We start from the raw sequence: 11,564 nt of genomic DNA, 5'->3' as shown, positions 1-11,564 counted from the left end.
ACAGCGGTTTTCATACGAATTATGACAATAAAGCACTTCTATGTGTCTTGTTATTTAGATTTCTATGGGTCTGTCACATAACTTTTGTAACAACACCTTTAGTATTTCCACTCGATGGAGGATAAAACATTTATTGACATGATAAAATATCTTTAGACTATCATACAGGCATGTTTAATTTTTGGCAAATCTTTACTACTTAAGCCACCATAAACACTGAATAGAGGTTTTAAGTTTTAGGTTTTTTACATTGCTACAAAAATTAAGTAAAAAATTATCTAAACGCTAATTACTTCGAAGCTAATTTAGCATACAAACAAGTATCCGCGATAATTGCAATAGTTCTAAAGATTAAACTAGGAAACATATTTTGGCGGCAATAACGCGTGTTTTGTCTACGCTCGTTTCGGCTGCCATGAGATTGAGCACTTTACGCTAAATTTATTACAAAGGCTTTGTTATGACGACTACCATTAAGCACTATGACGTTAACTGCACGTTTTTTAAATAGAACAATGCTTATTATAAGTTGGGAAATATTTGAAGGGAACAATGGAAACTTAATAGTGAACGGGCAATGTCGTTGCTCCCTATGTGTCTATCATTTGCCTAGTTATCTATAATTGTTGTGCATTCTTTATAATATTTTGCTTCTAGTAAAAATAGTGTAGATAATTATAATATTGTAGTTGTAGTGTGTTTATAAAACGGGAAAATAAGTTCATTTTAAAGTATGCTTACAATAACTTCGACGCCAATCTTAACTTATAATATTTTTAATAGCAATAACACCTATTACTTTTACAATAGACAATAAAACACATACAATATTGATTCATTTCACTTTATTTCCTTACTGTTATATATTTCCTTACATACATATTCATATACAGCTATTTTACAGGCGAGTAGAATAAGGAAAGCTCCAGAGCTTGCAACTCCAGAGTTGTTATTTATTTACATTTTTGTGTACGAAGAATAGCAAAATACTTGTTGTTAAGATTGCCCCACTCCTGAAACAAAAAAAAAATAAAATTAAAACAAGTATTTACAACATAATACAGTTTTTATGAAATGGAAATCAGATATAAAAGCCTGATGTCGTGAGATCAGAAGATTTTTAATACTTAAATGGTTAAATTGACATTTCATACAGTAAAACAGGACCCTATTACGGAAAATTCTCTGTCTGTCCGTCCGACCGGCTCTTTAGCTTATTTGTACAGAATCCTCAGTGTAGCGAGTCCGAGTCGCACTTGACTGACTTAATTATTGACATATTTCCATGATTTCTATATAAGATAAAGCTTGGTATAGAAACAATTTCGTCAAACGCTGAAGACATGTGTACTTTCCTGATGATAAACATGTCAATGCACTTTGAGGAAAAATAAATAGAAAAAAAGAGAATTGATTTTGCGCTTACAATTAGAATAATGATGCCATTCAGTTGTGAAAATTTGCAGCAAGAAATATTTATTACTGCGTCTAATAAATTTTGCGGTACGTCGCGTTACATACTTATACATCAAATCGTTTTTGTGAGCTTTTTCAATCTTTTCAAAGTACATTTTTTTCAACAACTTGGTTTACAAAATTTGTTTTATGCTCTTTTTAAGAATGATGCATATTCATTCAACATTTAAAAATGTTGAAAATATTGTTGAGTTAAAATATGAATGCCATTATCATTCTAATATTACTTTAAACGAATTGGAAGAATCAATTATTATTGTCTTAAACCACTTTTAAAGTACGTAATTTAGGACATTAAAAAGTAAATTTCGGTCCTATTATAGTGTTTATACTACTACACTATATATATAGTGTTTTTCTTACCACAATGCAATGCGCCCTGCTGCTGAATGTCTGATCGCGCTGTACGGAGTTATTCTGTAATCTCGGCTGTTTTTGAATTTCTTCAATATTTTATCTGCACTGAAATAAATATACCAATTAGTTAATTATAGAAGATATTTGTCACTTGCGCCCATTTATTATTTCTATTGCTGCTATTGAGATGTTGATTTCGTTTAAAACTAGTATTAACTAGTTTTAGTTAGATAAAAACTGATTGCCGACCTACTAATATTCCATTTTATTATCAATCAAGATAGTATTACTAATTTTAGCAAATGAAATAAAGATGGAGTTTAATTAATCAAAATGGCAAGAATATGGGATCACATGATAATGATTCGGAATGTTTATCCTTTAGAAATTTCGGTTAGTTAGATAGTCCTGGTTTGTTCGATTATTTCTACTCTTTCGATTTAAACAATGCTAGTTTACATAGAAATATCCCTTTTGAAGATAGTAAATAGTACTAAAAGTTGAAGAACGTCCAAATAAATTTCAATCATTCAAATAATTTTCATTTATGATGATAAATGAAAACATTGCGACAGACTTCCAAATTATATAAGGAAATGCTCTATAGAATTTTGTTATTTACCACAGAAAACAATATACATAATATATTAAATAAACATATTTACGTGTATTGCGAGCTAGCGGCCACTAGTGCAGTCCTGCTGCCGAACAGTTTCACGTCAACGGAGCCGAAACCCGCCAGCGATGACGCCACCTTTTAATTATACATCAAATTTTTATCACATTCAGATTGTTATTACTCATTTATTATGTTAATGTTGAAGCTGAATGACCTACGCTTTTTGTAATAGCTTTATATACTCATTTAGTGTAGTTAGGTATATTTTTATATCGTTATTGTAAGTGATTAATTAAAAAATTATGGTAATGTCAAAAAATTGTTGATACCACGTCAAAGGATTATTTCATTATCAGAATGGAATACCATTCTGATAATGAAATGATAATTTAATAAAATTGCTTGAATAAAATAGGGTAAATAATTATTTCAACTTTCATAAATATATATACTTGTTAATTGCAAAATATTTGCAGGAGTTTGCCATTCGCAATTACTTCAAAATTTAAACTGTGTGTAATTATATTTAATATCTTAGATATTTAAGGGACATTCATAATTGAATTTACATTCGAATCGATGAAACATTTTAAGAATTAAACCTAGTTTATAAAGTCGCTGCAACATCGATGTAAATGTTCTATTGTTATACATTAATTTATTACAGACCTGTTTACCCTTACTGTATAAACATTGTATCTCATTTTAATGTTTACAATATAAACATGTTCAGAGGTAATTAAAAGTGATTACATCGATGGCTATATTTATACGGGCCGTAATTAGTAAGGCACACGAATTAAATTACTTGGTAGAAGTGGCTATTTTCCGTTCAGTGTTAAACATAAGGAAATGCTTGTAAATATAGTTTGATGGCGGAAATATTTAAACTTTATGGCGTATAAAATATCTATAGGATAGTGAAATTTTGACGTACTTTAAAAAATTGCAAACATTTTCATGAAAAATAGATATATCTCGTACAGCGCATACGTCATCGTTTTTGTGCCAACTTTAGAAAGATATAAATGGCCGTGCAGATAGCTTTGTGAGAGACATCTGAGAATTATACTGTCATTGTTGCCAGTCGACAGAGGCCAGCGCCGTCGTAACAATGCCATTTTCGAGTTCCGTATCGGAGGAGCGCACCGCTCGTTATAATCGCAAACAGCTGCCGCGACATCGGTACCCACATATTTATATCTTAACCTTAAATCAACCTTGACAGAGGCATGAAAAATGACTTCGAACATTTTAAATATCAAACAGCGGGAGACGTTTTAAAAAGTTGTGCCACGGCGAAAATAAAGATTCCGACTCGTGACACATGGGCATTATCAAGCTTTTTAAACTGGCAACGGGAAATGTACGTCGGTGGTATGCGCGTGTGGGTGGCGCGTCGTGGTGTGCGTGCGGATGGCTCCTGGCGCCGCGCCAAGTGTCACCCGCACCGCACCGCTCGTGCGACAAGCGTGCGCGGAAACGTACTGAGTTTTTTTTATGGAAAAATAATAGTTTCACATGACTTGCCGGATTGGTGATTGTTTTTGATCACCAAGTTTGGTATTGATACAGGCTTATAATAAATAGTGTACCTCAATATTATAATAATTCGGAGGAGAAAAATTATGAGATTGAAGAGTATAACTTCTTTATTTGGTTAAAACTTCAACTTGTATAAGTAATCAAATTATTAACTTTTATATTATTCTCTACTAGCTTACCGGTGTCACCCGCGAAATATAGACATTCGCGGGGATTTACCTGCATAACTCCTGTTCCCGAGGAATTTTCAGGGTTATAATAAGTAATATATTTTATTATTGGGTTTACAACTTTCGTACCAAGGCAACCCAAATTATTTCGAGGTTTAAGAAGAGACAGATAGAGTTGCTTTCGCATTTATAATATTAAATTGGTAGGGATTAATTTTCTTGGTGGCAAAACATCAAAAAATGTTGGAAATTAAATCTTAATTTCTAGCAGGATAATAACCGTTTTAATTGCTATGAATTACACTTTAGAACAAAGTACAAACTCACATAAAACCTTACACTAAAAGAAATTATGTTAACGATGCACTTAACTGCGTTGTTTATAGTAAAGCGAGTACGGTATCACGATTATACGAGCTCTCATTAAAGGAACACAACACACTTGTTTGAAAAGTAATACTGCTCTTGTAAAGATATAAAATTGACATTTAAAAACAACATCAACTCAAATAAATAAGCGGCATTGATAAAAAACAACTGTAACTGTTATTGTTAAGATAACACACTTATTATGGTGTTTAAATATACAAAACTAAGTATAATGAATAAAGTCCGTTTTATCAAGTATTCCTTCTTAAACATTTTGTGAGGTCTAGGATTTGTTAGTATGCCTTATGTTTTTAAAATGTTAATAATAGCATGATTATCTTTCAACAACTTTAACAAAGACAATAACACGCATTAGTGGGAGACCATAAAAAATCCGTCAGAATCCCGCGGTGACAACTAATAGCCACCATAACCACTCCATAACATACGCTAAATATAACCGAGACAGCGCGGGCGTGTTTACAATGTGCGACAAAAATAGAATTATATCCAGCTTATAACCATTATGTAAGTCCTGGTAACTTTGTAATATTTACCGCATTTGTCCGGCGAAGGTCGACCGCGATAATTTCGCCACGCAGCTCCTGGGATTGCTATTATTAGTGTATAATATGAATTGATGTTTATTTGTGTTGTGTTTAGAAGACATGTGCACGGCACGGTACCTTTCCGACGTTTATAGCGCGCTCCTTTATAGATTTTATATGGAGCAGGTTTGGCCGGTGCGACGACGGGTCGCTGTCGACTAGGTTCTGAAAGAGACAATTATTTTTATGGTAAAACAAATCGATTGATTTTATGCGTAACAAAAAAATCTAGGTAAATTCAAAAGGGTAATAAATATGTCCAAATTAAGTGTCTCTCTTTATAACACAAATATAATTAATTAAGAACGACAGAAGTCGGCTGTTAATATTTTCTCCCAATATAAATTAAGATTCAGATTATTCAGTGAGATTCAGAGAATAGAAGTTCTTAATGTAAATATCTATACTAATATAATAAATAGGAAAGGTTTGTAATTATGTATGTATGTATGGTTTTCACGCATAAACTACAGGAACGATTTTGATGAAATTTGGCACAGATAATCTTTAGACGCTGAGAAAGAACATAGGCTACCTTTTATTGCGAAATATGTACCACGGGCGAAGCCGGGGCGGACCGCTTGTAATTAAATAAAAGAAAAATTTCTTAAATGCTCATCTTAGAATTCTCGCTACGAGCGCTGTTACTTAAAAAAAAAGGTATATTTTCTGTATATTGCTATGCTTTTAAAAGTGCATTGAGTGCAGTCTTTCATAAAAAAATTTATAGATCAGTATCGTGTAGGTGAAAATTAGCGATAAAGTTTCACTGCAATTTCGTTGATATTCTAGTATCATTTATTTATTTTATAGATACAGATGTCATGTTTATTGCTTTCGTTTTTAGATTATTACGGTGAAAAAAGCAATTTGCGAGTTCAGTCACCCTCGAAGTAAAAATATCGAGTGGAAAACATTGTTAATCACTGATTTGTGGTCAAATTTAAAGAGAATTACATTTATTTTCAAGTTGCAATTAAATAAATTGGCAACGGTAGTTTTGAAATAATAATCTTACTTACACCTATATATTTTACCGAATAATTACATTTTTAATGTACAATTTTGTTCTTTTTAAATTAAATTAGCAGTTTCTTTTAAACATTTATATAAGGAATTTTGAAAAATGATCAGTAAAATCTGAAATATAATTAAAGCAGTTAAAATGCTTCGTTGATAAATGCATAGTTAATAATAATTATTTGTAACTAGCGGCCCACCTCGGCTTCGCTCGTGGTACATGTTTACGTTTTCTATCCTAAAGAACCAACCTCGTATTCAAGGAATAATATAAAAAAGAATTTACAAAATCGGTTCAGCTTTTCTCGAGTTTTGCGCTTAGCGATTCATTTTCATTATATAGAAGAGCAGTTTAATTTTTGTTTTGTCATCGGTTATAGACGCCATTTTATCCTTTGAAAGTCACATATATAATGAAATTTATTGGGCTACTGCTTGATATAAAAATTCAACATAATATTTAGAAAAATTAAATAGCCACATATTCATGGGGAATACAGTAGTCTATGAGTTTTCAGCGTGATTGATCAATTTTGATTTTTTTTTACAGATACATAGTTTCTATCTAAAAAATTAACTATTTAAATATTAAATAACATACCATATAAGGCATAGCTCCTCGAATGATGTTGATTTTATTGCAATACGGCGCCAAAGCGGACAATTTCTCCGTGGGCCCGACGGGACGGTACTTCCCGATCAGCTCACACGCCGCCCAGTGGCCCAAACGGATGAAACAGTAAGCTAGAATAACATAAATTTATATTATTAGCAGAGTTGAAAATTTTTGCAAATCTATACTAATCTATACTAATATTATAAATAGGAAAGGTTTGTATGTATGTATGTATGTATGGTTTTCACGCATAAACTACTGGATCGATTTTGATGAAATTTGGCACAGACAATCTTTAGACCCTAAGAAAGAACATAGGCTACCTTTTATTGCGAAATATGCACCACGAGCGAAGCCGGGGCGGACCGCTAGTATTAAATAATGATATTAAAATCTCTATACCGGGTGTAATAGTAAAGCGTGTACCATAACTATTGCAGATATCAAAAAACTATTGATATCGAAAGTACTTAACCTAGTGAGTAAAATGGACAAAATAACTATTTACACATACAGGACAATGTCTGTCGGGCCAGCTAGTAATTAATATGCCTTTACTGTGAATATCGGTTAAGTAGTAAGTAGTCATGGTTAAAATGATGTTGTATGTAAAATAACTACATATTGCACATTGATGCTGATTCAATCACATTATGAAGGAAATCATTATTATGAATTTGCTTTATGCTTTATACATCAGGTGATTCAATTGTTAGAGCTTAATATTAAAGCTGTTCAAGCTAGAATGCTTCATAGTGCACAATTTTATACAAATAAACATTAAAATATGCGAGCAACAATTTTCACAATAGTTATCATCATACAGTAGTAACTGTTTTAAGATTTTCATAAGGATAGAAGTTAGATAATATAATGTAGATACATATATCTTAACATATTAAGAACAATTGTATTTCTAACAGAATTAAAATTACCTGAACAAAAGGAATCCCATCCTGCCTCATGGTAACTCTGCTTCACATTAAACGGTGTAGTCAGTCTTATAAAATTCACTCCATTTTCCAGCTTCTTACATTTCCCTTCAGAAAAGAATTCATACAGGCTAAAAAACATACAAAAATATTATTACATAATTATTCATTTAACAATTAATAATATGTTCATTATTTATTAAAAATAAATACCGCTTACTCTTGCAGTGCATTTGATTTCCAGACTTCGTCAAATGACAGCTTTTTCCCCATTTCATGGGATATGTACTTTGTATCGAAAAACATCGGAAATAAGGAGTGAATATTTTTTTTGAACGTTGAATATTTGCTTGGCATAGGACCTATAAATTGACTGTGAAGAAGAATTGTGTCTAGGAACAAGTTATGACCTATTATTGGCTTTTGATAGGTCACCAACATGTCAATAATTTGTGAAAATCCTAAGAGGTGATTCATTAAGTTATCTTCAAGTATTTGCATTGGGGCGCTGTTTGCTCCCTCTACGTACTTATCTCTGTATATAAGAACCTGGAATAAAATAGGTATATGTTCATATCATATTGACAAATTTTTCATATAAAGTTTGTACTACACTAGTCACAAACCAACTACAAACTACCTACTTTTAATAGTTTGCAATATTATACTAATTTTGAATTTATTGATCTACATATTATAAACAAAAAATTAAAATTATTAACTTAAAGTTGATACATATCCTTACACTCTTACCAACTAACAAGCTACACTTGCAAATTACCTTATTACTATTACCTAAGCTATCAGTTGTTAGAACATCATCAAAACGCATCCTTAGCTCATTGTGTACCATATACCTAAGGACGGGATCATGTATGTCCAAGTACATTGTGCCTTCATCACTATTGGACAACCATCTGTAATAAATACATACCTGTTTCAAGCTACATTTCTAAATCAAATTCTGTAGTTCCGATACTTTATCATAAACACAATTAGGTATTTTTTTTGTTTCTTTCAAAGTTAAATTTTTTATTAAATGCTAAATTGTTAATCATATTTTCAAGCTTGGTTTTAGAATTGTTTTATATTATTTTGTACAAATTAATACACTAACTATAGTGTAATAGGTTACTATAAGGATGTTAATCCTTATTCTTCATTATCAGTAATCAAAGCATATATTTTGAGTTTTATACAACTTCCCATTCTTCAATTAAGCGGTGAAAAATATTTTAAATAATATATAAATTTCTTCTCTGTGACTTATCTATTGGTTCAAAATATATGAATCCCATTAAGAAAATATAATACTACAACATTCACAATCACAATTAAGCTTATAATTACCTACTTTGACACTTCAGAGCAGTATTGCTGCAATTGTCTTTCATCATCCATTTCTAATGAGCGAGCTAAGTTAGTAAACAACTGCTTTTCCTTCAACTGCTGTTTTATTTTTTCTTCCTCTGCTTTACTTAAATATGGAAGCCCTTCATAAGTAAACTGAAATGTAGGAAATAAACTATTTTTAAAATCTCATTTAAAGAAACTCACTATGATTCTTATCCATGAAAATAGCACATAAAATGTTTATATTTATTTTCAGAACTTACCGAAACCTGATTTCAATAAAAAATATACTGTGCAAGTTGCAACATACAAAATCTTTCTCTTTTGTATAACAAGATAAGTTAAATGGCAAGAAACCAACAATCAAGTTAAATGGCCTACTATAGGTTGAATAAAAGAAAAACTATAAGAGAAGCAAAATATAGAGGTAGATGCAAAGAAAAATACAATGATTATCTTACCTTATTAAAATCAAAATTATGCTTACAAAGAAATTTCAAAGTTGAGGCTTGAAATATAAAAGATTGGTCCACATCAGCAAACACTTGTGGGCACAAATGAAATGTATAGCCCACTGCTTCGTAGCTGTCCAGGTCTCGCTCATATTGAAACATGGTCAAACCAACTTGAGTCATCAGCATTTTACCAACCAGATCTTTTATTTTATCATACCTTTCTTCGTTCGTATCAAATAGCCTGAAACATTTTATTTGTAAGGTTATGTAAAAGTGGTTCTTGTATGCTTTTAAATGTGCTTATTACTAAGAGGTAGTTGTTCATAAGAATATTATAAGGTGTACAAGGCTCTATATTAACCTGTGTTTGAAGTTTTCTCCAGACAATATTGCAGTGAATTCGGCATCAAATCCTATAAAGCTAGAACGTTTTATGTTTCTTCGTATGTTTTCTAGTTCATCAAGGAAATTTTTTCTAGTTATTTCCATTTTTTTACTAGATTTAGTTAGACAGGTAACAATTATTTCATCAGTTAATTGGAGCGAAATTATTAAATACTATCAATAAAACTTTATCGGCATTGATTTGAAAGTTGTGATAAAAATGTGTTAAATTTTTGGTTTTGACATTGACTTTGGCATATTCTGTCATTCAATGACATATGTCATAAAAATTGTATTGCCGTCTTAATTTATTTTTAGCAGAATTACAATTATTATTTAGAACCATGATGGATTAAAAAAAAAAACAATACATACAAGTATATTTAAGCAAGTTATTTGTCACAAAAAAGCTAAAAAGTCGATAAAGAACAACTAAAACAGACAATTGAAACGTGTCATTTACGCCTGGATTTGAAAAAAAATTCTTACAGAGATTGGTTAAATATATACATATGTATTTGGTTAACAATGGTTTAGTGTTTACCAAAGATGTATAAAGAAAAATTCCATTATTAGTAATTTTTTGTTAAATTTTCATGCTTGTCACTTTAATACATACACGTTTATTATTTAAATAGATAACAATTAATGAAAAATTATTTTATTTATTTCTAATTGTACCTATTTGTTGTCAAATTTTTGCCACCTGGCAATACAAAGGCACATTCAGAGGGTTTAGAGCGTAGAGTGAGAATGAACTACATTCTCATTTCTCACTCTACGGTTTAGACTTTAGAGCATATTATTAACTCTTTGGTTTAGAGGTGTAGCTGTAGTATATTAATTTTTACGTTATTTCTCATTATTTCTATTATAGGCTTAGATCATTGATCTAAGATTATAGGTAATCGTTTAATTTCACGCTTTTTAAAATAATAATATCCTGTAGCAATAAATATCACTACTTAGTTTATAACAAAGTCGTTTTCGTAGATCTTTAAAATTACGCAACAGATTTTGATGGTTTTTTAAATAGATAGTGCTTCAAGATGAAGGTTTTAGTAAATAATATATTTATAATTTTAATATATTTTTAATATATTTATAATTTTTATTATATTTATAATATTTAGACAAAGCGGTCGAAACCGCGGGTGGAAAAATAGTTTTTAATAGGTAATTAATGTAAAAAAGGAAATTAATACAATATTAAGACGTTGTCCTGAATTTCTATATGTAAGTAGATGTGATGCACAAATGTGATGACACACTAATCCTGAAAGAAATGTGTAACCATTTATGTATTTATGTTTTCAAAAGAAAAGTGAATAGGCATCTATTAGGTCAGCATGCTCCATCCTAGACCATGCTTATCGCTTTCCATCAGGCGAAGCGATGGTCAAATGCTTGCCTAATCTCTAATTAAAAAAAAAAAAAAAAAAAAAAAAAAATGTATGCAGCACATTATTGGTTAACATGTGAATTGTGAGCGTACTTCGCGCGACGAGTTACGTAAACGAAAATATGTCTGTAGATTAAGCCAAGGACGCCCGGTCGGTGGGGAAACACCGCATCAGGAAATAACGTAATGCAATTGTAGAGACACATTTGGTTCGAATTTAAAATTTGAATCTGTTCAACGTTTGGCTAAAAATTTGTC

General features: G+C 30.9%; 1 protein-coding gene across 1 annotated transcript; it reads right to left on the bottom strand.

Annotated features, from left to right (window-relative positions):
- Nucleotides 1-865: 865 nt before the first annotated feature.
- On the bottom strand, nt 866-10,119 carry LOC149906043 (pre-piRNA 3'-exonuclease trimmer-like). Its single transcript, XM_090105663.1, has 11 exons — nt 9,882-10,119; nt 9,527-9,761; nt 9,067-9,218; nt 8,494-8,629; nt 7,933-8,261; nt 7,716-7,843; nt 6,766-6,908; nt 5,223-5,309; nt 2,499-2,587; nt 1,840-1,938; nt 866-1,013 (listed from the first exon to the last, which is right to left on the bottom strand). The coding sequence occupies exons 1-11, from the start codon at nt 10,007-10,009 to the stop codon at nt 950-952; spliced, it is 1,590 nt and encodes a 529-aa protein (XP_089961789.1). The 5' UTR covers nt 10,010-10,119; the 3' UTR covers nt 866-949.
- Between the last annotated feature and the right edge of the window lie 1,445 nt (nt 10,120-11,564).

Source organism: Colias eurytheme, chromosome 9 (genome assembly GCF_061535395.1).
Source record: "Colias eurytheme isolate Ceu_HAF_F1 chromosome 9, ilColEury1 Martin Lab GWU primary, whole genome shotgun sequence".
In the NCBI taxonomy this organism is placed as follows: Eukaryota; Metazoa; Arthropoda; class Insecta; order Lepidoptera; family Pieridae; genus Colias; species Colias eurytheme.
This window is presented reverse-complemented; position numbering and strand designations above follow the sequence as displayed.

Coding starts and splice junctions, on each gene's coding strand:
- LOC149906043 (XM_090105663.1), bottom strand. CDS start 10,009: ATGGAAATAACTAGAAAAAATTTCCTTGATGAACTAGAAAACATACGA. Junction 9,219..9,526: donor ATAATTTTGATTTTAATAAG/GTAAGATAATCA, acceptor CCTACATTTCAG/TTTACTTATGAAGGGCTTCC. Junction 8,630..9,066: donor TACTGCTCTGAAGTGTCAAA/GTAGGTAATTAT, acceptor TATTTATTACAG/ATGGTTGTCCAATAGTGATG.